The sequence below is a fragment of the Primulina tabacum genome, unplaced genomic scaffold, assembly GCF_025594145.1.
Source record: "Primulina tabacum isolate GXHZ01 unplaced genomic scaffold, ASM2559414v2 Contig926, whole genome shotgun sequence".
NCBI lineage: Eukaryota > Viridiplantae > Streptophyta > Magnoliopsida > Lamiales > Gesneriaceae > Primulina > Primulina tabacum.
In genome coordinates this window covers 1-27,814 of record NW_027459989.1, presented here as the reverse complement: position 1 = coordinate 27,814, position 27,814 = coordinate 1, and the positions used below count along the sequence as shown (strand labels likewise).

The 27,814-nt window shown below is 47.8% G+C and overlaps 3 protein-coding genes across 3 annotated transcripts; all 3 read left to right on the top strand.

Moving 5' to 3' along the window:
- The first annotated feature begins 3,815 nt into the window (after positions 1–3,815).
- On the top strand, positions 3,816–8,528 carry LOC142535308 (uncharacterized). The gene is made up of 4 exons (XM_075641740.1): positions 3,816–4,217; positions 4,329–5,099; positions 5,199–7,517; positions 8,082–8,528. The coding sequence occupies exons 1-4, from the start codon at positions 3,816–3,818 to the stop codon at positions 8,526–8,528; spliced, it is 3,939 nt and encodes a 1,312-aa protein (XP_075497855.1).
- Positions 8,529–11,476: 2,948 nt separating this feature from the next.
- Positions 11,477–16,191, top strand: LOC142535307 (uncharacterized). The gene is made up of 4 exons (XM_075641739.1): positions 11,477–11,878; positions 11,990–12,760; positions 12,860–15,178; positions 15,745–16,191. The coding sequence occupies exons 1-4, from the start codon at positions 11,477–11,479 to the stop codon at positions 16,189–16,191; spliced, it is 3,939 nt and encodes a 1,312-aa protein (XP_075497854.1).
- Positions 16,192–19,160: 2,969 nt separating this feature from the next.
- On the top strand, positions 19,161–20,622 carry LOC142535306 (uncharacterized). The gene is made up of 2 exons (XM_075641738.1): positions 19,161–19,606; positions 19,674–20,622. Exons 1-2 carry the CDS (start codon positions 19,161–19,163, stop codon positions 20,620–20,622), a joined length of 1,395 nt encoding a protein of 464 aa, XP_075497853.1.
- The last annotated feature ends 7,192 nt before the right edge of the window (positions 20,623–27,814 follow it).

The following is a 27,814-nucleotide window of genomic DNA, read 5'->3' as shown; positions in this document are numbered from 1 at the left end:
TTTGAGCCCCTCTTACAGTCTGTTAGGAGGCGGCTGGAGGGTTGGGAGATTCGTACTCTTTCTCCGGGGAGCCGCATGACCCTCATTCGTAGCGTGCTCCTCTCGATGCCCATATATTTGTTTCAGGTTGTTCAGCCTCCGTTGGCTGTCATGGAGAAACTTGAGAGAGCCTTTAATGCCTTTCTTTGGGGGTCTAGGCCCTTGGAGAAGAAATGGCATTGGGCTCGTTGGTCTCGGGCTTGCCTCCCCGTGGAAGAGGGGGGTCTTGGCTTCCGCAGATTGAAAGATCTCGTGGATAGCTTCTCCATAAAACTGTGGTTTCGGTTCAGGCAGGGATCTTCCCTCTGGGCCAAATTTTTGATGAGGAAATATTGCCTCTTGGCGCACCCAGCTTGTGTCTCTTCTCGTGGTTTTATCTCTCCCACTTGGCGGCGTTTGCTCCAGATCAGGCCTCGTGCGGAGAGTGGTATTCGCTGGCGTGTCGGCCATGGAGATCTTTCATTTTGGGATGATTGTTGGTTCAGGGATGTTCCCCTGTCCAGTCAGACTGAGGTCTGTGGAGATCGTGGTGCCCGGGTTTCCCATTTTCTTTCGGAGGGAACCTGGGATTTTGACCTCCTTTGTTCAGTAGTTGCTCCTTCTTTTGCGGAGCAGATTGTGTTGGTCCCGATTCTCTTGGGAGAGTTGGATTCGGCTCGTTGGATTCATAGCTCCGATGGTGCTTTTTCTGTAAAGTCCGCTTGGGAGTTGATCCGTTTGCGCGCCCCGATCTCTGGCATTAATCGCCCCTGTTGGGGTAGCTGGTTGAGGCCTACGATGTCATTCTTTCTTTGGAGATTTTGGCATCAGTGGCTCCCAGTTGATGAGGTGCTTCAGCGCCGTGGCTTTGCGTTAGCGTCTCGTTGTCAGTGTTGTGATATGTCTGAGACATTCACGCATGTGTTTATTCGCAGCCCGGTGGCTCGCCCTGTTTGGCATTTTTTTGGTGCTGTCTTTGGGGTTCGTATCCCTGACACTGAGGATTTCAGGTTATTCCTTAGTGCGTGGAAGAGGGATCTGGTCTGGGCTCCAGGGGGCCATGTGAGGGAGTTTCTCCCTTTCATTATTTTGTGGTTTCTCTGGACGGCTCGGAATGATGCGAAGCACCGCTTGCTCTCCATTTCTGGAGAGACGGTGAAGTTCCAGATCTTGTCTTACCTGCGCCTCGCCCATTCTGCGCGTACTGTCAAACCCAAGCATTTGGTGGGTTATTTCCAGGTGGCGCGTTCGCTAGGGATTTCGGTTTGCTTTCACAGATATCATCGGACGGCGATTGTTCGTTGGCTTCGGCCGCCGTTCGGTTGTTTTAAGCTTAATGTGGATGGGAGTTCGAGAGGGAATCCTGGGGATTCTTCGGTTGGTGGCGTCGTTCGTGATCATTCTGGGCGGGTCTTGCTTTCGTTCAGTGAGTTCATTGGAGCTGGGTCTACTATCCGGGCGGAACTCTGGGCGGTCTGGAGGGGTCTTATCCTTTGTTCCGATCTTTCTCTTTTCCCTCTTTGGATTGAGGTTGATTCCCAGATTTCTATTCAGATCCTCCGATCTCGTCAGTGTTGTTGGGGGTTGGATCACATTATGTCTAGGATTTTGGTTCTCTTGAGGGGGCGTATGGTTCATATCTCGCACATATACAGGGAGGGTAATTCGGTGGCGGATGCTTTGGCGGCTAGGGCTCATGACCTTAGGCAGTTTACCTTAGAGTTAGGTCCTTCCTTACCCAGACACATCTCCATCCTTGCCCGTTCTGATCATTCAGGGCTTCCATACCTCAGATCCAGATATTCTTAGCCATTTGTAGCCCCTTCTTCCTTTTGGCTCTCTTTCTTTATCCATATATATGTATATTTTTTCTTGCAGGTCTTTTGTGCTTGGAGGTTGTTTTTTATATCACATTTGAGCGGTGCAAGTTGGCCCAGACACTTGCACTCTTCATATTTTGTTCCTTTGGATTTGGGTGGGTCCCAGCACTTTCTCCGTCGGTGCTTTTCTTTGGACCATTCCTGTTATTCGGCTGGCGCTCACTGCAGACTTCTACTTGACCGCCGCTTTCTTACTTTTATGCTCTCTTGTCGATTGTTATGGTGGCTCTGGATGATATATTTCGGTGGTCTCTTTAGCCCGGAGCCTCATTCATCTCGGGAGTTATATGGTTTCTACTTCTGCTCCGTGCATTGGTGGCTCTGGACGTTCACTATTGGTTGCCTCTTATTTCAGAGTTACAGTCATGCTTGGATTTCTGATTTTATGAGCTCCGTCAGTTGTCCCCCTCTCCTTGGGTCTTTGAGATTTTCTGACTTGAGCTGGATTACGGTCCTCCTTTTGTGTTTCGACCATTTTTGCACAGTATCTTTCCAGCTGCATATTATTTTGACGGCCAGATCGTGTATAGCTGCCCGTTCTTGGATTAGGATGTACTTTTCAGATTGGCATTACATCGACAGACGGCTCAGAGATGGGTACCATCGATGGTCTTTTGCACCTACTTCTGAGCTGGATCACTACTGTTTAGATATGTTTCGCTTTGTTTTCATATATTTAGCGCTGATCATTTGTGTTTATTTGTATTATGCATTTTACTTAGGGATTAGTTTTTGGCTTGTGTATTTGCCACCCTAGGTTTCTGTTTTTCTATTTGTATGACTAGCCTTTTGAGAGGTGTTGATTTTATCCTCCTCTCTTTGGGTTTTATCTTGTATTTTGTGTTTGATGATATATACAGGTAGGGGTCTGCCTAACCCCCCGCTTCCGGCGGTGTTTATTATTAAAAAAAAAAAAAAAAAAAAAAAAAAAAACCCTAAACCCTAAACCCCAAAAACAAAAAAAAAACCCTAAACCCTAAACCCTAAACCCTAAACCCCAAACCCCAAACCCCTAAACCCCAAACCCCAAACCCCAAACCCCAAACCCGAAACCCGAAACCCGAAACCCGAAACCCGAAACCCGAACCCCGAACCCCGAACCCCGAACCCCGAACCCCAAACCCCAAACCCCAAACCCCAAAACCCTAAACCCTAAACCCTAAACCCTAAGCCTGCTGACCGTGCTTCTGGCCAGTCTCCCCCATCTACAGAGTCTGCCCCTCCAGGGGGTGTTAATTCTGGTTTTAATTTGGGGACCCAGCCTCAGCTTCAGAAAACTGGCACGGGTCCCAGACGTAGAGGGAGAAAGAGGCCAGTTCGGCAGGTTCTTCCAAGAAATAATCCTCTTGAGTTGAATCCTTTTGAGGTGCTCTCGCATGGGCAGGACGCGGAGCCTGATCCTGTTGGATTAGATTGTGTTGATATGGACCCTCCATGTGGTCATCTGGAGGATGCCGGTGTTGGGTCTTCTGGAAAGGATCCTTTGGAGTCTGTTCTTGTTGAGGGTGTGATCCTCAATGATGAGGTTATTGATGGAGGGTTACAGTTGGATGATTGTGTGGATGGTATTGGGGTCCCGTCTTCTAGTGAGTTGCCTGTGTTTGGCTCTCTGGGGCCTTGTACTTTGAATCACAGTAGTCATTCCATCCCCTCTGTTCCTTTGTCTCCTGATGATGCTTCCTCTACGGTAGAGGAATTGGTTGCTAGGCAGGGTCCTTCTGTCAGTGAGCTGGTCTTCCGGCTGGAATCTGCTGGAGATACTGATCAGGAATTCGATCGGCATTCTGAGTCGGGTGATGGCTGTAGGTCTGAAGGTCGTATTCTGGATGCTGATATGGGGGATATTAAGAAAATGAAGGAGAATGCTTTTCATAGGTCGCGTAAAAAGCGACAGGGCGGTTCTGGTGCCCATTCTCCATGAATTTTCTCATATGGAATGTCAGGGGGCTCCGGAGCTCGGAGTCTCAACAAAGGCTACATGCCCACGTTAACGATAAGAGAGTCAAGATCTTGGCTATTTTGGAACCCATGATTGATCTGGATGTTCGTTTTATGACTCGTCGTTTTGGTTTTTCTCGAGTTATATCGAACTCCTCGGGTCATATCTGGGTTTTCTTTGCTGAGGATGTCATGGTTGAGTGTCTTTTTGATCACACTCAATTCCTTCACTTCCGGGTTTCTGCTACTTTTTTGCCGACCACTGTCTTTTGTTCCTTTGTTTATGCTAAGTGTGACTACATTGAGCGCAGACAGCTTTGGAATTCTTTGCTTCAGGTTAAGCCTGCTCAGGGTCCTTGGCTTGTTGGTGGCGACTTTAATGTAGTCAGGAATTCGTCGGAGTGTTTGGGTTCTTCTGGTGGGCGGTTGCTTCCCATGGAAGAATTTAATCACTTTATTTTGGATTCTGGGTTAGTCGATGCTGGTTTTGAGGGGTCTTCGTTCACGTGGACGAACAAGACCATTTGGAAGCGTCTTGATCGGGTTTTTGTGTCTGTTGATTGGGGTGACCATTTTCATTCTATTCGTGTGGAGCACCTCATTCGTACGGTCTCTGACCATTGTCCTCTTTTTGTGTCAGTCCCGGTCTTTGCTAGTGGGCCGAGTTCTTTTCGCTTTCAGAGCATGTGGCTCAGGCACCATGGTTTTTTGCAGACGGTGAGGCTTAATTGGAATTTACCGTGTCATTTGAACGGTATGCCCCGTCTTTTTGTGAAATTGAAGCGCCTCAAAAGCCATCTGAAGTGGTGGAATAAGAGTGTTTTTGGTGATCTTTTTGCCAAACTTGCTGAGGCGGAGCAGGCTGTCCGGATTGCTGAGGCAGATTGCGAGGCTGCTCCTTCGGATTTGCATTGGACTAGTTTGTCCAATTGCAATGCAGATCTTGCTAGGGTTACCGCCATGGAGGCGGATTTTTGGCGGCAAAGAGCCGCTTGTAGGTGGTTAGAGGATGGTGAGAGGAACACCAAACTCTTCCACAATATGGTCAAGAAAAAAAGGGTGGCTAATAAAATCTTTCGTATTTGGGATAATGGCTCTTGCATTACTTCCCCTGAGCTTATTCAGCAGTCTGGGGCCGCCTTTTTTCAAAACCTGCTTACTGGGGATCCTTTTGTGCTTTCTTGCCCGGATTTTTCTGATTTCCCCTTGGTGATCTCGGATTTGGAGAACGCAAATATTGCTGCCCCTCCTTCTTTGGAGGAGGTGCGGGCGACTGTTTTCTCCATTCACCGTGATAGTGTGGCGGGGCCTGATGGATTCTCTTCGGCCTTCTTTCAGCATTGCTGGGAGATTGTCCATCAGGATGTTTTTGATGCGGTCCTGGATTTCTTTCGGGGTAGTCCCTTGCCACAGGGGTTTACTGCCACCACGATCACATTGATTCCCAAAGTCATGGGTGCTCAGGCTTGGTCGGACTTTCGTCCTATCAGCTTGTGTAATGTGACTAATAAGATAATTTCCAAACTTTTATATTCTCGGCTGAAGGAGGTGGCGGAGAGGCTGGTTTCGTGGAATCAGAGTGGCTTTGTTCCAGGGCGGGTGATTTCGGATAATATCCTCCTTGCTCAAGAGCTCACTCATAGTCTCTCTCTCCCCACCCGTGGTGGCAATGTTATTTTGAAACTGGATATGGCTAAAGCTTATGATAGGGTCCAATGGTCTTTTCTGTTGGATGTCTTGAGCCATTATGGCTTTTCAGAGAAGGTAGTGTCGATGATATCTGCCTGCATTTCTCATTGCCAATTTTCAGTTAATATCAATGGTTCACTCACTGGATTCTTTGGATCCACTAGGGGTCTCCGGCAGGGCGACCCTTTGTCCCCACTTCTTTTCATTTTGGGGGCAGAGTACCTTTCGCGTGGTCTTGATCGTCTTTATCGTCAGTATCCTGCGATTAGGTACCGATCTGCTTGTGATCTCCTTCTTTCCCACCTGGCCTATGCTGATGATATCATTATTTTTGCCAATGGTGGGACTCGTGAGATGAACAGTCTCATGGATTTTTTGCATCACTATGAAAACTGCTCGGGGCAGTTGGTGAATGCAGTTAAGAGTGTCATTATTTTGCCTCCGAGGTGTTCTGGTCGTACTCGTTCCCGTCTCCTTCGTATCACTTGGTTTGGGGAGGGTTGTTTTCCTATCAAATACCTCGGAGTTCCTTTGTTTCGTGGGAATAGAGTTTGCTCTCTTTTTGATCCCCTTGTGCAGATGGTGAGTAAGAAGTTGGAGGGTTGGGAGCTTAAAACTCTTTCCCCGGGGAGCCGTATGACTCTCCTTAGGAGTGTCCTCCTTTCGGTTCCCATTTACATGTTCCAGGTAGTCCAGCCACCTCTGGCAGTTATGGAGAGGCTTGAGAATGTTTTCAATGGTTTCCTGTGGGGATCCAGATCCTTGGATAAGAAATGGCATTGGGCGAGGTGGTCTCGTGCATGTCTTCCTGTCTCTGAAGGGGGTCTTGGATTTCGCAGGCTCAAAGATATTGTGGATAGCTTCTCCATTAAATTATGGTTTCGTTTTCGTCAAGGTTCATCCCTATGGGCCAAATTCATGATGAGAAAATACTGCCAGTTGGTGCATCCAGCTTATGTTTCATCTGCTGGGTTCATTTCTCCCACTTGGCGTCGTTTGCTTAAGATTAGGGCTCGTGCTGAATCTGGCATTCGATGGAGAATTGGGGTGGGAGATGTTGCTTTTTGGGATGACATCTGGTGTGGGGATGTTCCCTTGTCTAGTCAGGTCCTGCTTAGGGGGGATCGGGGTGTCCGTGTTTCTCACTTTCTTTCAGATGGGGCTTGGGATTTTGACCTCCTCTGCTCAGTTGTCCCACCCTCTGTTGCTGAGACTATTACTCTGATCCCTATTGCATCGGGGGAGCCCGATTCGGCTATTTGGGTGCATAGTTCTGACGGTGTTTTTTCGCTGAAATCCGCATGGGAGATTGTCCGCTTGAGAGACCAAGTTTCTGATATCTTCACTCCTTGCTGGGGCAGTTGGCTGAGGCCTACTATGTCTTTCTTCCTCTGGAGGTTTTGGCATCAATGGCTTCCAGTTGACGATGTGCTCCAGCGTCGTGGTTTCGAGCTGGCGTCTAAATGTCAGTGTTGTGAGATGCCTGAGACATTCACGCACATTTTCATTGATAGCCCTCTTGCCAGGTCTGTATGGCATTACTTTGGGGCTGTTTTTCATGTCCGTATTCCCCTTACCAGTGATTTCAGACTCTTCCTCAGTGCTTGGAAGAGGCATCCGGGGTGGACTCCTAGGGGCCACGTGAAGGAGTTTTTGCCTTTCATTGTTTTATGGTTTCTCTGGACGGCTCGTAACGATGCGAAACACCGTCATTTGCACATTTCCGCGGAGACTGTTAAGTCTCAGATTTTGTCTTATTTGCGCCTCGCTCACGCTGCATCTACTGTTAAGCCCATGCACTGGCGGGGTGTTTTGCAGGCTGCGAGGGCTATGGGGATTTTTGTTCAGTTGCGTAGGGCTCGTAAACTGACGATTGTTCGTTGGTTGCGGCCGCCGTTCGGGTGTCTTAAATTGAATGTAGATGGGAGTTCGAGAGGTAGTCCTGGGGACTCTACTGTTGGTGGGGTTGTTCGTGACTCTTCTGGGCATGTGGTGGTTTCTTTCAGTGAGTTCATTGGAGTTGGGACCAATGTCCGGGCAGAATTATGGGCTATTTGGAGGGGTCTTCTCATTTCTTCTGATCTTCATCTCTTCCCTCTTTGGATTGAGACTGACTCTTGGATTTCCATTCTTTTACTTCGTTCTCGTCGGTGCTGCTGGGATCTTGAACATTTTGTTACACGGATTCTTTTGTTGATGAGGGGGCGATCTGTTCATTTATCGCATATTTATCGGGAAGGGAATTCTGTGGCGGATGCCTTGGCGGCGAGGGCTCATACTTTTAGGCAGTACACCTTAGAGTTAGGTCCTTCCCTACCTCCAGACATCTCCACCCTTGCTAGATCTGATCATTCTGGGCTTCCATACCTCAGAAACAGATCCTCTTAGCCATTTGCAGCCCCTTCTTCTTTTTTGGATCTCTTTCTTTATGGTCTCTGGCTCTATATCTATTTATATCTATATACATATATATATATATATATATATATTTTATTGCAGGTTAGTGTACTTGGAGGTTGTTTTTCACTTCCGTATGGTCTGTGCAAGTGGGTCCAGACACTTGCACATGATGTGTGTATTCTTGTTTGTTCTGAGTGGGTCTCTGCCCTATTTCTGTTGGTGCTTTCCTTTGACACATTCATGGTTCCTGGAGGGCGTTTACTGCTGGTTCTCCTTGGCCGCCGTATCAGTTATTGTAGAGGTGTTTGCTGGATGTCATGGTGGATTCATGGGGTGCTTTCTAAAGGATCCTCTGCTTCTTATGACATGTTCGTCAGACTCCTACTTCATGGGATCGAGATCTCTGCTCTTTTGATTCAGATGCTAGATATCTTTGGTTCTGGCGGGATTGCGATCTATATATTACTCTGTGATCGCCATTATTGGACTCTCCAGGATGATAGCTCCGGGATGAGAGCTTTTGCATGGACTCTGCGATCATCTCGCCATTATCATTTTGTCTTCCTCAGCATGTGGTTCATAGCGCTTCTCCTTTTTGATTAGTTGTTGCCGCTTATTTGGTAGTCTTCTAGGGTTCGTTTTGCTTTTGTAATTCCTTCCCTAGGTTGCTTTGTATTTATGTTTCTACTGCTTTAGCCTTTTTGAGGAGGTTATGGTTTTATCCACCTCCTCTTTTAGGTTTTTTTTTTCTGTATTCTGTATTTTGTTACTGTTTATTTTGTGGATATATACAGGTAGGGGTCTGCCTAACCCCCCGCATCCGGCGTTGTTTTCCGGAAAAAAAAAAAAAAAAAAAAAACCCTAAACCCTAGACCTTAAACCCTAGACCCTAAACCCTAAACCCCAAAACCCAAACCCCAAACCCCTAAACCCTAAACCCTAAACCCCAAAACCCCGAAACCCTAAACCCTAAACCCTAAACCCGAAACCCTAAACCCTAAACCCTAAACCCTAAACCTTAACCTAAGCCTAAACCTAAACCTAAACCCTAAACCTCTAAAAAAAAAAAAAAAAAAACCCTAAACCCTAAACCCTAACCATTTGCCCCCAAAAAAATTTTCTCTGAAAAAACACACAGTAAAAGGTGAGAAAAAACACACTAAACCCGTCACTATTCACGCCCTACCCACCGCCATGCCACCGCCGCCGGATCCCGGCCGTCCAACCACCCCATCTGAACCGCCACCTCACGACGACCCTCCCTACAAAATTTCAGCTCAAATGGAGTCCGATTACCCACTCATTTCTCCGGTCAAAATCGCGGCGGTTTCTTCCCCTTCGTCGGCGCCGGCAACCGTCGCTCCTCCTAGTACTGGCCATACATCATTCTCTTTGCCTCACCCTCCCCTTTCATTTCCGGCACCTGCGCGACCGTCCAGTTACCCCGTTCCGGCGTCATCTCCGTTCAAAGCTCCGCAGTCACTGTTCACTGCGCAGCCTTCGCTTGTTTCGTCGATTCCGGCCAACTCCGACATCCAATGTTCCATCCCGACCCCGATCTGTGACCCTCTGGTCCAGACGATTCCAATGGTTCATGAATCACTCCAATCGGAGTTCAAATCAGCCGTGAATTTCAGATCTAAGAACTCGCCGTTGGACGCCTCACTGCCGTCTTTCTCACCGCTGATTTCAGGCATTATTCCGGCTTCTTTCTTCAATTCCTCTTTAGGGGTTGATCGTCCAGGTATGGGTCGCATTTTGCCATCTTCAATTTCTGGTTTCCGGCCACCGGTCGGAAACGCCCAATTTCTAGGGCAAAATCGAGTTTCTTCACATCCTTTGGTTAAATCGGACCCTCCAATGCCCGAGTCTGCACGAATTGGTCCCGGTTCTGGACTCCCCTCACCGTCGCCGGTCCATGGTGGTGCTCCGGTAGGTGACTCACGAGTCAACTCGGTCGAGTCGAATCACCGTGAAGGACGAGTTGACTCGGCAGTCAACCCTTGTGCTGAAACGGTCAAACCAGGTACGCGTGTTCCTATTCCGCTTACTGTGTCATTTCGTGATATCCTGACTCCACCATCCCCTCGGACGGCCAAAAAAAGCTTTGATGAGTTGCACAACTCTATGAATGACATGCCTGTGCCGACTCTTCGAAATGGAAAACCGGGTATTCTCTTCCCGGATGAGGTTATTTCTACCCTCGCAGAACCTTTCAAATTTGCTTTGGTTGGAAAAATTTCAGGGAATCGATCTCTAGTTCCAAATTCTGGTATTTCTGCGGCTTTTGCTAAATTGGGACTAGTTAGATCTTTTGACTTAAAGTTCATGCCTCGGGGTTTTCTTGTTCTCACACTTGCTTGTGAAGAAGACTATGCGTTCTTTTGGACTAAGGGGGTTATGCAGGTTGGACCTCTGTCGGTCCGCTTCTCTAAGTGGACGCCAGAGTTTAATCTTCAGGAGGAGTCACCCATTGCCCCTGTTTGGATCCGCTTCCAAGGTCTTCCCCTTCATTTGTTTTCTAAGCAAAGTCTCTTTGCTTTGGCCAAAATTGTGGGGAAACCGGTGAAGATGGATGATCATACTGCAGATTCTTCTCGAGGCGCTTTTGCTCGCGTCTTTGTTGAAATTAATGTGCTCGAACCGCCAGTCAAAGAGATTTGGGTGGGTTGGGGTGATCATGCTCAAGAAATTGAAGTCATTTATGAGCGAATCCCCGGGTACTGCATGGATTGCAAAATGCTGGGTCATTCAACCAGTGTTTGTTATTCCCATGGAAAAAATCCCAAACCTGTTCGTCCTAAGCCTGCTGACCGTGCTTCTGGCCAGTCTCCCCCATCTACAGAGTCTGCCCCTCCAGGGGGTGTTAATTCTGGTTTTAATTTGGGGACCCAGCCTCAGCTTCAGAAAACTGGCACGGGTCCCAGACGTAGAGGGAGAAAGAGGCCAGTTTGGCAGGTTCTTCCAAGAAATAATCCTCTTGAGTTGAATCCTTTTGAGGTGCTCTCGCATGGGCAGGACGCGGAGCCTGATCCTGTTGGATTAGATTGTGTTGATATGGACCCTCCATGTGGTCATCTGGAGGATGCCGGTGTTGGGTCTTTTGGAAAGGATCCTTTGGAGTCTGTTCTTGTTGAGGGTGTGATCCTTAGTGACGAGGTTATTGATGGAGGGTTACAGTTGGATGATTGTGTGGATGGTATTGGGGTCCCGTCTACTAGTGAGTTGCCTGTGTTTGGCTCTCTGGGGCCTTGTACTTTGAATCACAGTAGTCATTCCATCCCCTCTGTTCCTTTGTCTCCTGATGATGCTTCCTCTACGGTAGAGGAATTGGTTGCTAGGCAGGGTCCTTCTGTCAGTGAGCTGGTCTTCCGGCTGGAATCTGCTGGAGATACTGATCAGGAATTCGATCGGCATTCTGAGTCGGGTGATGGCTGTAGGTCTGAAGGTCGTATTCTGGATGCTGATATGGTGGATATTAAGAAAAGGAAGGAGAATGCTTTTCATAGGTCGCGTAAAAAGCGACAGGGCGGTTCTGGTGCCCATTCTCCATGAATTTTCTCATATGGAATGTCAGGGGGCTCCGGAGCTCGGAGTCTCAACAAAGGCTACATGCCCACGTTAAAGATAAGAGAGTCAAGATCTTGGCTATTTTGGAACCCATGATTGATCTGGATGTTCGTTTTATGACTCGTCGTTTTGGTTTTTCTCGAGTTATATCGAACTCCTCGGGTCATATCTGGGTTTTCTTTGCTGAGGATGTCATGGTTGAGTGTCTTTTTTATCACACTCAATTCCTTCACTTCCGGGTTTCTGCTACTTTTTTGCCGACCACTGTCTTTTGTTCCTTTGTTTATGCTAAGTGTGACTACATTGAGCGCAGACAGCTTTGGAATTCTTTGCTTCAGGTTAAGCCTACTCATGGTCCTTGGCTTGTTGGTGGCGACTTTAATGTAGTCAGGAATTCGTCGGAGTGTTTGGGTTCTTCTGGTGGGCGGTTGCTTCCCATGGAAGAATTTAATCACTTTATTTTGGATTCTGGGTTAGTCGATGCTGGTTTTGAGGGGTCTTCGTTCACGTGGACGAACAAGACCATTTGGAAGCGTCTTGATCGGGTTTTTGTGTCTGTTGATTGGGGTGACCATTTTCATTCTATTCGTGTGGAGCACCTCATTCGTACGGTCTCTGACCATTGTCCTCTTTTTGTGTCAGTCCCGGTCTTTGCTAGTGGGCCGAGTTCTTTTCGCTTTCAGAGCATGTGGCTCAGGCACCATGGTTTTTTGCAGACGGTGAGGCTTAATTGGAATTTACCGTGTCATTTGAACGGTATGCCCCGTCTTTTTGTGAAATTGAAGCGCCTCAAAAGCCATCTGAAGTGGTGGAATAAGAGTGTTTTTGGTGATCTTTTTGCCAAACTTGTTGAGGCGGAGCAGGCTGTCCGGATTGCTGAGGCAGATTGCGAGGCTGCTCCTTCGGATTTGCATTGGACTAGTTTGTCCAATTGCAATGCAGATCTTGCTAGGGTTACCGCCATGGAGGCGGATTTTTGGCGGCAAAAAGCCGCTTGTAGGTGGTTAGAGGATGGTGAGAGGAACACCAAACTCTTCCACAATATGGTCAAGAAAAAAAGGGTGGCTAATAAAATCTTTCGTATTTGGGATAATGGCTCTTGCATTACTTCCCCTGAGCTTATTCAGCAGTCTGGGGCCGCCTTTTTTCAAAACCTGCTTACTGGGGATCCTTTTGTGCTTTCTTGCCCGGATTTTTCTGATTTCCCCTTGGTGATCTCGGATTTGGAGAACGCAAATATTGCTGCCCCTCCTTCTTTGGAGGAGGTGCGGGCGACTGTTTTCTCCATTCACCGTGATAGTGTGGCGGGGCCTGATGGATTCTCTTCGGCCTTCTTTCAGCATTGCTGGGAGATTGTCCATCAGGATGTTTTTGATGCGGTCCTGGATTTCTTTCGGGGTAGTCCCTTGCCACAGGGGTTTACTGCCACCACGATCACATTGATTCCCAAAGTCATGGGTGCTCAGGCTTGGTCGGACTTTCGTCCTATCAGCTTGTGTAATGTGACTAATAAGATAATTTCCAAACTTTTATATTCTCGGCTGAAGGAGGTGGCGGAGAGGCTGGTTTCGTGGAATCAGAGTGGCTTTGTTCCAGGGCGGGTGATTTCGGATAATATCCTCCTTGCTCAAGAGCTCACTCATAGTCTCTCTCTCCCCACCCGTGGTGGCAATGTTATTTTGAAACTGGATATGGCTAAAGCTTATGATAGGGTCCAATGGTCTTTTCTGTTGGATGTCTTGAGCCATTATGGCTTTTCAGAGCAGGTAGTGTCGATGATATCTGCCTGCATTTCTCATTGCCAATTTTCAGTTAATATCAATGGTTCACTCACTGGATTCTTTGGATCCACTAGGGGTCTCCGGCAGGGCGACCCTTTGTCCCCACTTCTTTTCATTTTGGGGGCAGAGTACCTTTCGCGTGGTCTTGATCGTCTTTATCGTCAGTATCCTGCGATTAGGTACCGATCTGCTTGTGATCTCCTTCTTTCCCACCTGGCCTATGCTGATGATATCATTATTTTTGCCAATGGTGGGACTCGTGAGATGAACAGTCTCATGGATTTTTTGCATCACTATGAAAACTGCTCGGGGCAGTTGGTGAATGCAGTTAAGAGTGTCATTATTTTGCCTCCGAGGTGTTCTGGTCGTACTCGTTCCCGTCTCCTTCGTATCACTGGGTTTGGGGAGGGTTGTTTTCCTATCAAATACCTCGGTGTTCCTTTGTTTCGTGGGAATAGAGTTTGCTCTCTTTTTGATCCCCTTGTGCAGATGGTGAGTAAGAAGTTGGAGGGTTGGGAGCTTAAAACTCTTTCCCCGGGGAGCCGTATGACTCTCCTTAGGAGTGTCCTCCTTTCGGTTCCCATTTACATGTTCCAGGTAGTCCAGCCACCTCTGGCAGTTATGGAGAGGCTTGAGAATGTTTTCAATGGTTTCCTGTGGGGATCCAGATCCTTGGATAAGAAATGGCATTGGGCGAGGTGGTCTCGTGCATGTCTTTCTGTCTCTGAAGGGGGTCTTGGATTTCGCAGGCTCAAAGATATTGTGGATAGCTTCTCCATTAAATTATGGTTTCGTTTTCGTCAAGGTTCATCCCTATGGGCCAAATTCATGATGAGAAAATACTGCCAGTTGGTGCATCCAGCTTATGTTTCATCTGCTGGGTTCATTTCTCCCACTTGGCGTCGTTTGCTTAAGATTAGGGCTCGTGCTGAATCTGGCATTCGATGGAGAATTGGGGTGGGAGATGTTGCTTTTTGGGATGACATCTGGTGTGGGGATGTTCCCTTGTCTAGTCAGGTCCTGCTTAGGGGGGATCGGGGTGTCCGTGTTTCTCACTTTCTTTCAGATGGGGCTTGGGATTTTGACCTTCTCTGCTCAGTTGTCCCACCCTCTGTTGCTGAGACTATTACTCTGATCCCTATTGCATCGGGGGAGCCCGATTCGGCTATTTGGGTGCATAGTTCTGACGGTGTTTTTTCGCTGAAATCCGCATGGGAGCTTGTCCGCTTGAGAGACCAAGTTTCTGATATCTTCACTCCTTGCTGGGGCAGTTGGCTGAGGCCTACTATGTCTTTCTTCCTTTGGAGGTTTTGGCATCAATGGCTTCCAGTTGACGATGTGCTCCAGCGTCGTGGTTTCGAGCTGGCGTCTAAATGTCAGTGTTGTGAGATGCCTGAGACATTCACGCACATTTTCATTGATAGCCCTCTTGCCAGGTCTGTATGGCATTACTTTGGGGCTGTTTTTCATGTCCGTATTCCCCTTACCAGTGATTTCAGACTCTTCCTCAGTGCTTGGAAGAGGCATCCGGGGTGGACTCCTAGGGGCCACGTGAAGGAGTTTTTGCCTTTCATTGTTTTATGGTTTCTCTGGACGGCTCGTAACGATGCGAAACACCGTCATTTGCACATTTCCGCGGAGACTGTTAAGTCTCAGATTTTGTCTTATTTGCGCCTCGCTCACGCTGCATCTACTGTTAAGCCCATGCACTGGCGGGGTGTTTTGCAGGCTGCGAGGGCTATGGGGATTTTTGTTCAGTTGCGTAGGGCTCGTAAACTGACGATTGTTCGTTGGTTGCGGCCGCCGTTCGGGTGTTTTAAATTGAATGTAGATGGGAGTTCGAGAGGTAGTCCTGGGGACTCTACTGTTGGTGGGGTTGTTCGTGACTCTTCTGGGCATGTGGTGGTTTCTTTCAGTGAGTTCATTGGAGTTGGGACCAATGTCCGGGCAGAATTATGGGCTATTTGGAGGGGTCTTCTCATTTCTTCTGATCTTCATCTCTTCCCTCTTTGGATTGAGACTGACTCTTGGATTTCCATTCTTTTACTTCGTTCTCGTCGGTGCTGCTGGGATCTTGAACATTTTGTTACACGGATTCTTTTGTTGATGAGGGGGCGATCTGTTCATTTATCGCATATTTATCGGGAAGGGAATTCTGTGGCGGATGCCTTGGCGGCGAGGGCTCATACTTTTAGGCAGTACACCTTAGAGTTAGGTCCTTCCCTACCTCCAGACATCTCCACCCTTGCTAGATCTGATCATTCTGGGCTTCCATACCTCAGAAACAGATCCTCTTAGCCATTCGCAGCCCCTTCTTCTTTTTTGGATCTCTTTCTTTATGGTCTCTGGCTCTATATCTATTTATATCTATATACATATATATATATATATATATATATATTTTATTGCAGGTTAGTGTACTTGGAGGTTGTTTTTCACTTCCGTATGGTCTGTGCAAGTGGGTCCAGACACTTGCACATGATGTGTGTATTCTTGTTTGTTCTGAGTGGGTCTCTGCCCTATTTCTGTTGGTGCTTTCCTTTGACACATTCATGGTTCCTGGAGGGCGTTTACTGCTGGTTCTCCTTGGCCGCCGTATCAGTTATTGTAGAGGTGTTTGCTGGATGTCATGGTGGATTCATGGGGTGCTTTCTAAAGGATCCTCTGCTTCTTATGACATGTTCGTCAGACTCCTACTTCATGGGATCGAGATCTCTGCTCTTTTGATTCAGATGCTAGATATCTTTGGTTCTGGCGGGATTGCGATCTATATATTACTCTGTGATCGCCATTATTGGACTCTCCAGGATGATAGCTCCGGGATGAGAGCTTTTGCATGGACTCTGCGATCATGTCGCCATTATCATTTTGTCTTCCTCAGCATGTGGTTCATAGCGCTTCTCCTTTTTGATTAGTTGTTGCCGCTTATTTGGTAGTCTTCTAGGGTTCGTTTTGCTTTTGTAATTCCTTCCCTAGGTTGCTTTGTATTTATGTTTCTACTGCTTTAGCCTTTTTGAGGAGGTTATGGTTTTATCCACCTCCTCTTTTAGGTTTTTTTTTCTGTATTCTGTATTTTGTTACTGTTTATTTTGTGGATATATACAGGTAGGGGTCTGCCTAACCCCCCGCATCCGGCGGTGTTTTCCGGAAAAAAAAAAAAAAAAAAAAAAAAAACCCTAAACCCTAGACCCTTAACCCTAGACCCTAAACCCTAAACCCCAAAACCCAAACCCCAAACCCCTAAACCCAAACCCCAAACCCCTAAACCCTAAACCCTAAACCCTAAACCCCAAAACCCCGAAACCCAAAACCCCGAAACCCTAAACCCTAAACCCTAAACCCTAAACCCTAAACCTTAACCTAAGCCTAAACCTAAACCTAAACCCTAAACCTCTAAAAAAAAAAAAAAACCCTAAACCCTAAACCCTAACCATTTGCCCCCAAAAAAATTTTCTCTGAAAAAACACACAGTAAAAGGTGAGAAAAAACACACTAAACCCGTCACTATTCACGCCCTACCCACCGCCATGCCACCGCCGCCGGATCCCGGCCGGCCAACCACCCCATCTGAACCGCCACCTCACGACGACCCTCCCTACAAAATTTCAGCTCAAATGGAGTCCGATTACCCACTCATTTCTCCGGTCAAAATCGCGGCGGTTTCTTCCCCTTCGTCGGCGCCGGCAACCGTCGCTCCTCCTAGTACTGGCCATACATCATTCTCTTTGCCTCACCCTCCCCTTTCATTTCCGGCACCTGCGCGACCGTCCAGTTACCCCGTTCCGGCGTCATCTCCGTTCAAAGCTCCGCAGTCACTGTTCACTGCGCAGCCTTCGCTTGTTTCGTCGATTCCGGCCAACTCCGACATCCAATGTTCCATCCCGACCCCGATCTGTGACCCTCTGGTCCAGACGATTCCAATGGTTCATGAATCACTCCAATCGGAGTTCAAATCAGCCGTGAATTTCAGATCTAAGAACTCGCCGTTGGACGCCTCACTGCCGTCTTTCTCACCGCTGATTTCAGGCATTATTCCGGCTTCTTTCTTCAATTCCTCTTTAGGGGTTGATCGTCCAGGTATGGGTCGCATTTTGCCATCTTCAATTTCTGGTTTCCGGCCACCGGTCGGAAACGCCCAATTTCTAGGGCAAAATCGAGTTTCTTCACATCCTTTGGTTAAATCGGACCCTCCAATGCCCGAGTCTGCACGAATTGGTCCCGGTTCTGGACTCCCCTCACCGTCGCCGGTCCATGGTGGTGCTCCGGTAGGTGACTCACGAGTCAACTCGGTCGAGTCGAATCACCGTGAAGGACGAGTTGACTCGGCAGTCAACCCTTGTGCTGAAACGGTCAAACCAGGTACGCGTGTTCCTATTCCGCTTACTGTGTCATTTCGTGATATCCTGACTCCACCATCCCCTCGGACGGCCAAAAAAAGCTTTGATGAGTTGCACAACTCTATGAATGACATGCCTGTGCCGACTCTTCGAAATGGAAAACCGGGTATTCTCTTCCCGGATGAGGTTATTTCTACCCTCGCAGAACCTTTCAAATTTGCTTTGGTTGGAAAAATTTCAGGGAATCGATCTCTAGTTCCAAATTCTGGTATTTCTGCGGCTTTTGCTAAATTGGGACTAGTTAGATCTTTTGACTTAAAGTTCATGCCTCGGGGTTTTCTTGTTCTCACACTTGCTTGTGAAGAAGACTATGCGTTCTTTTGGACTAAGGGGGTTATGCAGGTTGGACCTCTGTCGGTCCGCTTCTCTAAGTGGACGCCAGAGTTTAATCTTCAGGAGGAGTCACCCATTGCCCCTGTTTGGATCCGCTTCCAAGGTCTTCCCCTTCATTTGTTTTCTAAGCAAAGTCTCTTTGCTTTGGCCAAAATTGTGGGGAAACCGGTGAAGATGGATGATCATACTGCAGATTCTTCTCGAGGCGCTTTTGCTCGCGTCTTTGTTGAAATTAATGTGCTCGAACCGCCAGTCAAAGAGATTTGGGTGGGTTGGGGTGATCATGCTCAAGAAATTGAAGTCATTTATGAGCGAATCCCCGGGTACTGCATGGATTGCAAAATGCTGGGTCATTCGACCAGTGTTTGTTATTCCCATGGAAAAAATCCCAAACCTGTTCGTCCTAAGCCTGCTGACCGTGCTTCTGGCCAGTCTCCCCCATCTACAGAGTCTGCCCCTCCAGGGGGTGTTAATTCTGGTTTTAATTTGGGGACCCAGCCTCAGCTTCAGAAAACTGGCACGGGTCCCAGACGTAGAGGGAGAAAGAGGCCAGTTTGGCAGGTTCTTCCAAGAAATAATCCTCTTGAGTTGAATCCTTTTGAGGTGCTCTCGCATGGGCAGGACGCGGAGCCTGATCCTGTTGGATTAGATTGTGTTGATATGGACCCTCCATGTGGTCATCTGGAGGATGCCGGTGTTGGGTCTTTTGGAAAGGATCCTTTGGAGTCTGTTCTTGTTGAGGGTGTGATCCTTAGTGACGAGGTTATTGATGGAGGGTTACAGTTGGATGATTGTGTGGATGGTATTGGGGTCCCGTCTACTAGTGAGTTGCCTGTGTTTGGCTCTCTGGGGCCTTGTAATTTGAATCACAGTAGTCATTCCATCCCCTCTGTTCCTTTGTCTCCTGATGATGCTTCCTCTACGGTAGAGGAATTGGTTGCTAGGCAGGGTCCTTCTGTCAGTGAGCTGGTCTTCCGGCTGGAATCTGCTGGAGATACTGATCAGGAATTCGATCGGCATTCTGAGTCGGGTGATGGCTGTAGGTCTGAAGGTCGTATTCTGGATGCTGATATGGTGGATATTAAGAAAAGGAAGGAGAATGCTTTTCATAGGTCGCGTAAAAAGCGACAGGGCGGTTCTGGTGCCCATTCTCCATGAATTTTCTCATATGGAATGTCAGGGGGCTCCGGAGCTCGGAGTCTCAACAAAGGCTACATGCCCACGTTAAAGATAAGAGAGTCAAGATCTTGGCTATTTTGGAACCCATGATTGATCTGGATGTTCGTTTTATGACTCGTCGTTTTGGTTTTTCTCGAGTTATATCGAACTCCTCGGGTCATATCTGGGTTTTCTTTGCTGAGGATGTCATGGTTGAGTGTCTTTTTGATCACACTCAATTCCTTCACTTCCGGGTTTCTGCTACTTTTTTGCCGACCACTGTCTTTTGTTCCTTTGTTTATGCTAAGTGTGACTACATTGAGCGCAGACAGCTTTGGAATTCTTTGCTTCAGGTTAAGCCTACTCATGGTCCTTGGCTTGTTGGTGGCGACTTTAATGTAGTCAGAAATTCGTCGGAGTGTTTGGGTTCTTCTGGTGGGCGGTTGCTTCCCATGGAAGAATTTAATCACTTTATTTTGGATTCTGGGTTAGTCGATGCTGGTTTTGAGGGGTCTTCGTTCACGTGGACGAACAAGACCATTTGGAAGCGTCTTGATCGGGTTTTTGTGTCTGTTGATTGGGGGTGACCATTTTCATTCTATTCGTGTGGAGCACCTCATTCGTACGGTCTCTGACCATTGTCCTCTTTTTGTGTCAGTCCCGGTCTTTGCTAGTGGGCCGAGTTCTTTTCGCTTTCAGAGCATGTGGCTCAGGCACCATGGTTTTTTGCAGACGGTGAGGCTTAATTGGAATTTACCGTGTCATTTGAACGGTATGCCCCGTCTTTTTGTGAAATTGAAGCGCCTCAAAAGCCATCTGAAGTGGTGGAATAAGAGTGTTTTTGGTGATCTTTTTGCCAAACTTGCTGAGGCGGAGCAGGCTGTCCGGATTGCTGAGGCAGATTGCGAGGCTGCTCCTTCGGATTTGCATTGGACTAGTTTGTCCAATTGCAATGCAGATCTTGCTAGGGTTACCGCCATGGAGGCGGATTTTTGGCGGCAAAAAGCCACTTGTAGGTGGTTAGAGGATGGTGAGAGGAACACTAAACTCTTCCACAATATGGTCAAGAAAAAAAGGGTGGCTAATAAAATCTTTCGTATTTGGGATAATGGCTCTTGCATTACTTCCCCTGAGCTTATTCAGCAGTCTGGGGCCGCCTTTTTTCAAAACCTGCTTACTGGGGATCCTTTTGTGCTTTCTTGCCCGGATTTTTCTGATTTCCCCTTGGTGATCTCGGATTTGGAGAACGCAAATATTGCTGCCCCTCCTTCTTTGGAGGAGGTGCGGGCGACTGTTTTCTCCATTCATCGTGATAGTGTGGCGGGGCCTGATGGATTCTCTTCGGCCTTCTTCAGCATTGCTGGGAGATTGTCCATCAGGATGTTTTTGATGCGGTCCTGGATTTCTTTCGGGGTAGTCCCTTGCCACAGGGGTTTACTGCCACCACGATCACATTGATTCCCAAAGTCATGGGTGCTCAGGCTTGGTCGGACTTTCGTCCTATCAGCTTGTGTAATGTGACTAATAAGATAATTTCCAAACTTTTATATTCTCGGCTGAAGGAGGTGGCGGAGAGGCTGGTTTCGTGGAATCAGAGTGGCTTTGTTCCAGGGCGGGTGATTTCGGATAATATCCTCCTTGCTCAAGAGCTCACTCATAGTCTTTCTCTCCCCACCCGTGGTGGCAATGTTATTTTGAAACTGGATATGGCTAAAGCTTATGATAGGGTCCAATGGTCTTTTCTGTTGGATGTCTTGAGGCATTATGGCTTTTCAGAGCAGGTAGTGTCGATGATATCTGCCTGCATTTCTCATTGCCAATTTTCAGTTAATATCAATGGTTCACTCACTGGATTCTTTGGATCCACTAGGGGTCTCCGGCAGGGCGACCCTTTGTCCCCACTTCTTTTCATTTTGGGGGCAGAGTACCTTTCACGTGGTCTTGATCGTCTTTATCGTCAGTATCCTGCGATTAGGTACCGATCTGCTTGTGATCTCCTTCTTTCCCACCTGGCCTATGCTGATGATATCATTATTTTTGCCAATGGTGGGACTCGTGAGATGAACAGTCTCATGGATTTTTTGCATCACTATGAAAACTGCTCGGGGCAGTTGGTGAATGCAGTTAAGAGTGTCATTATTTTGCCTCCGAGGTGTTCTGGTCGTACTCGTTCCCGTCTCCTTCGTATCACTGGGTTTGGGGAGGGTTGTTTTCCTATCAAATACCTCGGAGTTCCTTTGTTTCGTGGGAATAGAGTTTGCTCTCTTTTTGATCCCCTTGTGCAGATGGTGAGTAAGAAGTTGGAGGGTTGGGAGCTTAAAACTCTTTCCCCGGGGAGCCGTATGACTCTCCTTAGGAGTGTCCTCCTTTCGGTTCCCATTTACATGTTCCAGGTAGTCCAGCCACCTCTGGCAGTTATGGAGAGGCTTGAGAATGTTTTCAATGGTTTCCTGTGGGGATCCAGATCCTTGGATAAGAAATGGCATTGGGCGAGGTGGTCTCGTGCATGTCTTCCTGTCTCTGAAGGGGGTCTTGGATTTCGCAGGCTCAAAGATATTGTGGATAGCTTCTCCATTAAATTATGGTTTCGTTTTCGTCAAGGTTCATCCCTATGGGCCAAATTCATGATGAGAAAATACTGCCAGTTGGTGCATCCAGCTTATGTTTCATCTGCTGGGTTCATTTCTCCCACTTGGCGTCGTTTGCTTAAGATTAGGGCTCGTGCTGAATCTGGCATTCGATGGAGAATTGGGGTGGGAGATGTTGCTTTTTGGGATGACATCTGGTGTGGGGATGTTCCCTTGTCTAGTCAGGTCCTGCTTAGGGGGGATCGGGGTGTCCGTGTTTCTCACTTTCTTTCAGATGGGGCTTGGGATTTTGACCTCCTCTGCTCAGTTGTCCCACCCTCTGTTGCTGAGACTATTACTCTGATCCCTATTGCATCGGGGGAGCCCGATTCGGCTATTTGGGTGCATAGTTCTGACGGTGTTTTTTCGCTGAAATCCGCATGGGAGATTGTCCGCTTGAGAGACCAAGTTTCTGATATCTTCACTCCTTGCTGGGGCAGTTGGCTGAGGCCTACTATGTCTTTCTTCCTCTGGAGGTTTTGGCATCAATGGCTTCCAGTTGACGATGTGCTCCAGCGTCGTGGTTTCGAGCTGGCGTCTAAATGTCAGTGTTGTGAGATGCCTGAGACATTCACGCACATTTTCATTGATAGCCCTCTTGCCAGGTCTGTATGGCATTACTTTGGGGCTGTTTTTCATGTCCGTATTCCCCTTACCAGTGATTTCAGACTCTTCCTCAGTGCTTGGAAGAGGCATCCGGGGTGGACTCCTAGGGGCCACGTGAAGGAGTTTTTGCCTTTCATTGTTTTATGGTTTCTCTGGACGGCTCGTAACGATGCGAAACACCGTCATTTGCACATTTCCGCGGAGACTGTTAAGTCTCAGATTTTGTCTTATTTGCGCCTCGCTCACGCTGCGTCTACTGTTAAGCCCATGCACTGGCGGGGTGTTTTGCAGGCTGCGAGGGCTATGGGGATTTTTGTTCAGTTGCGTAGGGCTCGTAAACTGACGATTGTTCGTTGGTTGCGGCCGCCGTTCGGGTGTTTTAAATTGAATGTAGATGGGAGTTCGAGAGGTAGTCCTGGGTCCTCTACTGTTGGTGGGGTTGTTCGTGACTCTTCTGGGCATGTGGTGGTTTCTTTCAGTGAGTTCATTGGAGTTGGGACCAATGTCCGGGCAGAATTATGGGCTATTTGGAGGGGTCTTCTCATTTCTTCTGATCTTCATCTCTTCCCTCTTTGGATTGAGACTGACTCTTGGATTTCCATTCTTTTACTTCGTTCTCGTCGGTGCTGCTGGGATCTTGAACATTTTGTTACACGGATTCTTTTGTTGATGAGGGGGCGATCTGTTCATTTATCGCATATTTACCGGGAAGAGAATTCTGTGGCGGATGCCTTGGCGGCGAGGGCTCATACTTTTAGGCAGTACACCTTAGATTTAGGTCCTTCCCTACCTCCAGACATCTCCACCCTTGCTAGATCTGATCATTCTGGGCTTCCATACCTCAGAAACAGATCCTCTTAGCCATTTGCAGCCCCTTCTTCTTTTTTGGATCTTTTTCTTTATGGTCTCTGGCTCTATATCTATTTATATCTATATACATATATATATATATATATATTTTATTGCAGGTTAGTGTACTTGGAGGTTGTTTTTCACTTCCGTATGGTCTGTGCAAGTGGGTCCAGACACTTGCACATGATGTGTGTATTCTTGTTTGTTCTGAGTGGGTTTCTGCCCTATTTCTGTTGGTGCTTTCCTTTGGCACATTCATGGTTCCTGGAGGGCGTTTACTGCTGGTTCTCCTTGGCCGCCGTATCAGTTATTGCAGAGGTGTTTGCTGGATGTCATGGTGGATTCATGGGGTGCTTTCTAAAGGATCCTCTGCTTCTTATGACATGTTCGTCAGACTCCTACTTCATGGGATCGAGATCTCTGCTCTTTTGATTCAGATGCTAGATATCTTTTGTTCTGGCGGGATTGCGATCTATATATTACTCTGTGATCGCCATTGTATAGTGGCTTCCTGGCCATATTTTCTTTTGACTAGTGGGTTTGGTACAGTTGACAGCTACCAGATTATATTTATATTGACAGATTAGACTCTCCAGGATGATAGCTCCGGGATGAGAGCTTTTGCATGGACTCTGCGATCATCTCGCCATTATCATTTTGTCTCCCTCAGCATGTGGTTCATAGCGCTTCTCCTTTTTGATTAGTTGTTGCCGCTTATTTGGTAGTCTTCTAGGGTTCGTTTTGCTTTTGTAATTCCTTCCCTAGGTTGCTTTGTATTTATGTTTCTACTGCTTTAGCCTTTTTGAGGAGGTTATGGTTTTATCCACCTCCTCTTTTAGGTTTTTTTCCTGTATTCTGTATTTTGTTACTGTTTATTTTGTGGATATATACAGGTAGGGGTCTGCCTAACCCCCCCGCATCCGGAGGTGTTTTCCGAAAAAAAAAAAAAAAAAAAAAAAAAAAAAGAAAACCCTAAACCCTAAACCCTAAACCCCGAACCCCAAACCCTAAACCCTAAACCCTAAACCCTAAACCCTAAATCCCAAACCCCAAAACCCGAAACCCCGAAACCCGAAACCCCAAACCCCAAACCCCAAACCCTAAACCCTAACCCCCCCGCATCCGGCGGTGCTTTCCGGAAAAAAAAAAAAAAAAAAACCCTAAACCCTAAACCCTAAACCCCAAACCCTAAACCAGACCCCAGAAATGCTCTCAAAAAACACACACTAAAAGCGTGAGAAAAAACACACCACTTTTGTTACTATTCACGTCCAATTGCCACCATGCTACCGCCGCCGGATCCCGGCCGGCCACCTCCCTCACTTGAACCGCCATCCTCCGGCGACCCTACCAGCAAAATCTTAGCTCAAACGGATTCTGGCAGCCCGCTCATTTTCGCGACTGAAAAAACACCTTTGATTGTTCTTGCTTCGCCGGCGCCGGCCGTCACTCCTTTTTCTAATTCCGGCGCCGTCCCGGCGTCTTTTGTCAATCAAACTTCCAGTGTTCTTCGTCCATCCATGGGTAAGACATCTGTAGTCTCAATTTGTGAAAATTCCATCGTCGCCGGAAACGCCCAAATTTCGATTTCGTCTCAATTTCCGGCTACTGTTCCCTCTGATTTGACCCCTCCGCCGTCCGGTTCTGCTCCGGCTGGTACCGGTTCTGTGTTCATCACGCCGGCGCCGTTTCACGGTGGTACTTTGGTAGGAAAGTCAACCGGAAAGTCAACAGTCAACATTTCGAAGTCAAACCCGCGAGCTCGGCCAGTCAGATCTACTATTCCAGGTACATCTTCGGGTTTTTCTGGTCCTTTTGCTACAGTTACCCCTCCACTGTCATTTCATGAAGTTTTGGCCCTGTCATCCTCTCGGACGACCAAGAACAGTTTCGAAGATGTTCTTGGGTCGATGGATGAGATGCCCGCACCGTCATTTAAGGACGGTAAGCCGGGCATTCACTTCTCGGATGAGATCATCTCATCTTTATCTGCACCATTTAAGTTTGCTTTGGTCGGTAAAATTTCTGGCAACCGATCGATTGTGCCCAATCATGCGATATCTACGGCTTTTGCCAATTTCGGGTTTACGAGACCGTATACCTTGAAATTCTTGCCACGGGGATTCCTTGTGATTGTACTCTCTTGTGAGGAGGACTATGCCTGTCTCTGGATTAGAGGCAGTCTGTTTATTGGTCCATTGGGTATCAGACTCTCCAAGTGGACCCCGGAGTTCAATTTCCAGGCGGAGTCTCCACTTGCCCCGGTTTGGGTCCGACTTCCGGAGTTACCACTCCATCTTTATGACAAGAAGAGCCTTTGTGCTCTTGCGAAGCTTTTGGGCACTCCCATTAAGATTGATGATCATACAGCCGATGGGACTCGGGGGGCCTTTGCTCGCATTTGTGTGGAGATCAATGTATTGGAGCCCCTTGTCCAATCCATCTAGGTGTCCTGGGGTGATCATTTACAGGAGATAGAGGTCGTATATGAGAAGATCCCAGCTTATTGTACTGATTGCAAGATGCTGGGGCATGCGACCACTGTTTGTTATTCACATGGAAAGAATCCCCGTCCAGTCCGGACCAGGCCTGCTGGTACTGTTCCTCCGACTCAGGCAGATACTGTAGGCAAGACACACCAGGAGGGTGTGGCCACTGAGGTTGTTCAGGGTCCTCAGGACCCAAATCCTGAGCAGTTTGTTGGCCCCAGGCGTAGGAGGAGGAGGCGGGCGTCTCCTCGTGTTCCTTCTGTGAGGGCTCCTCCTGCTGGGCATGTAGTCCCGGTGGGCACTTCGAACGCTTTTGATGTCTTGTCACCTGGCAGGCGGAGGCGGAGCGAGGTAGTGATTACATGGTTGTTGGAGAAGTCCTGATGTTGTTATTCCCTTAGGGGATGTGGATGCTGCTTTACCTGGTGATGCTCCCTTGGAGCAGATTTCTCCAGTGGATGTTGGTCTGTTTGTTCGGGCACATCCACCTTTGAGATTCTCCCTTCGGGCTCGGTTGGTGTGCCTGCTCAGTCTACTGATCAGGTCTTTGAAGATGAGGAGTCTATTCCTTTTCAGTATTGTACGGATGAGCTGGGCTCTCCGAAAGTTGGGGTGGCTACGTTGTTTGCTGATTCTGTTATCTGTTTCGAGAATCATAGTAGCCATTCGATTCCTTCCCTTCCTGCTTCTCCGGAGGTTAACTCCATGGTGGAGGAACTGTTTGCTAGACAGGGGCCCCCTGTTTCTGAATTCGTTGCCAGACAGGTGTCTGAGGAGGACCCCGGCACAGGGTTTGATCGACACTCCGCGTCTGGTGTTCCAAACATTGGCATGTCTGAGGTGAAGAAGAGGAAGGTGGACGATCTTGAGGATTCGTCCAAGAGGCGACAGGGTGATCCTGATGCCCATTCTTTATGAATTTCATGATCTGGAATATCAGGGGACTTCGGAATTCGGAAGTCCCAGCAGAGGCTGCATGCCTTTGTGAAAGAGAAACAGGTTAAGGTTCTGGCTATTTTGGAGCCGATGATGAGTTGGACCAGAGATTCATGATTCGCCGTTTGGGCTTCTCTAGAGTCATTTCGAATCTTTCTGGTCATATCTGGGCGTTTTTTTACTGTTGATGTGAGGGCGAGTGTGTTTTTGATCATGCTCAGTTTCTGCACTCAAGGTTTCTGCTCCTTTTTTGCCGACTGAGTTTTTCTGCTCTTGTTGCTTTATGCCAGCTGCGACTACAATTGAGCGTAGAAATCTTTGGGCTTACATCTTCAGGTTAAGCCTGCTCTGGTCCATGGCTGGTGGGGGCGATTTTAATGTCGTCAGAGATGCTTCTGAGTGTTTGGGCACCCGTGGTTGGTAGGCTTCTACCATGGAGGAGTTCAACACTTTCACTTTTGGATTCTGGTCTGGTTGATGCTGGCTAGAGGGGTCTTCGTTCACTTGGACGAATAAGACCATTTGGAAGCGGTTGGACAGGGTTATGGTTTCCGTATGATTGGGGGGAATCATTTCAGCTCCATTCGAGTTGAACAATCTTGCCGTACTGTTTATGATCACTGTCCGCTTTTGGTTACCGCTCCAGTTTTTGCCCGTGGGCCGAGTTCGTTTCGCTTTCAGCGTATGTGGCTTCGGCATCATGGTTTTTTGCAGACTGTGAGGCTCAATTGGAATTTGCTTGCAGTCTGGTTGGCATGCGCGTCTTTTATGCAAGTTGAAAGCGTCTTAAGAATCACTCATGTGGTGGAATCGGGATGTTTTTGGTAACATCTTTGATAAAATCACTGAGGCTGAGAGTGCGGTTCGTTCTGCTGAGACTGCCTGTGAGGCCGATCCTTCTGATTCAAATTGGACTACTCTGTCCGATCGTAATGAGGATCTGGCTTGTGTCACCGCCATGGAGGCGGATTTTTTGAAACAAAAAGCTGCATGCAACTGGCTTGAGGATGGATAGCGGAACACCAAACTCTTTCATAACATGGTTAAGAAGAAGCGTGTGGCGAATAAGATATTCCGCATATGGGATGAAGGGGTTTGCCTGACGTCTCCTGAGATGATTCAGCAGTCGGTGCCTCATTT

What these genes read in the sequence shown, in the direction of transcription:
- LOC142535306 (XM_075641738.1), top strand. Translation starts at nt 19,161, where the DNA reads ATGAATTTTCTCATATGGAATGTCAGGGGGCTCCGGAGCTCGGAGTCT. An exon ending in TTGGGTTCTTCTGGTGGGCG is followed by an intron (nt 19,607 to 19,673) that starts GTTGCTTCCCAT and finishes GCTGGTTTTGAG; the next exon opens with GGGTCTTCGTTCACGTGGAC.
- LOC142535308 (XM_075641740.1), top strand. Translation starts at nt 3,816, where the DNA reads ATGAATTTTCTCATATGGAATGTCAGGGGGCTCCGGAGCTCGGAGTCT. An exon ending in CCCCTCCTTCTTTGGAGGAG is followed by an intron (nt 5,100 to 5,198) that starts GTGCGGGCGACT and finishes ATTGTCCATCAG; the next exon opens with GATGTTTTTGATGCGGTCCT. An exon ending in GTGACTCTTCTGGGCATGTG is followed by an intron (nt 7,518 to 8,081) that starts GTGGTTTCTTTC and finishes AAGTGGGTCCAG; the next exon opens with ACACTTGCACATGATGTGTG.
- LOC142535307 (XM_075641739.1), top strand. Translation starts at nt 11,477, where the DNA reads ATGAATTTTCTCATATGGAATGTCAGGGGGCTCCGGAGCTCGGAGTCT. An exon ending in TTGTTGGTGGCGACTTTAAT is followed by an intron (nt 11,879 to 11,989) that starts GTAGTCAGGAAT and finishes GCTGGTTTTGAG; the next exon opens with GGGTCTTCGTTCACGTGGAC. An exon ending in CCCCTCCTTCTTTGGAGGAG is followed by an intron (nt 12,761 to 12,859) that starts GTGCGGGCGACT and finishes ATTGTCCATCAG; the next exon opens with GATGTTTTTGATGCGGTCCT.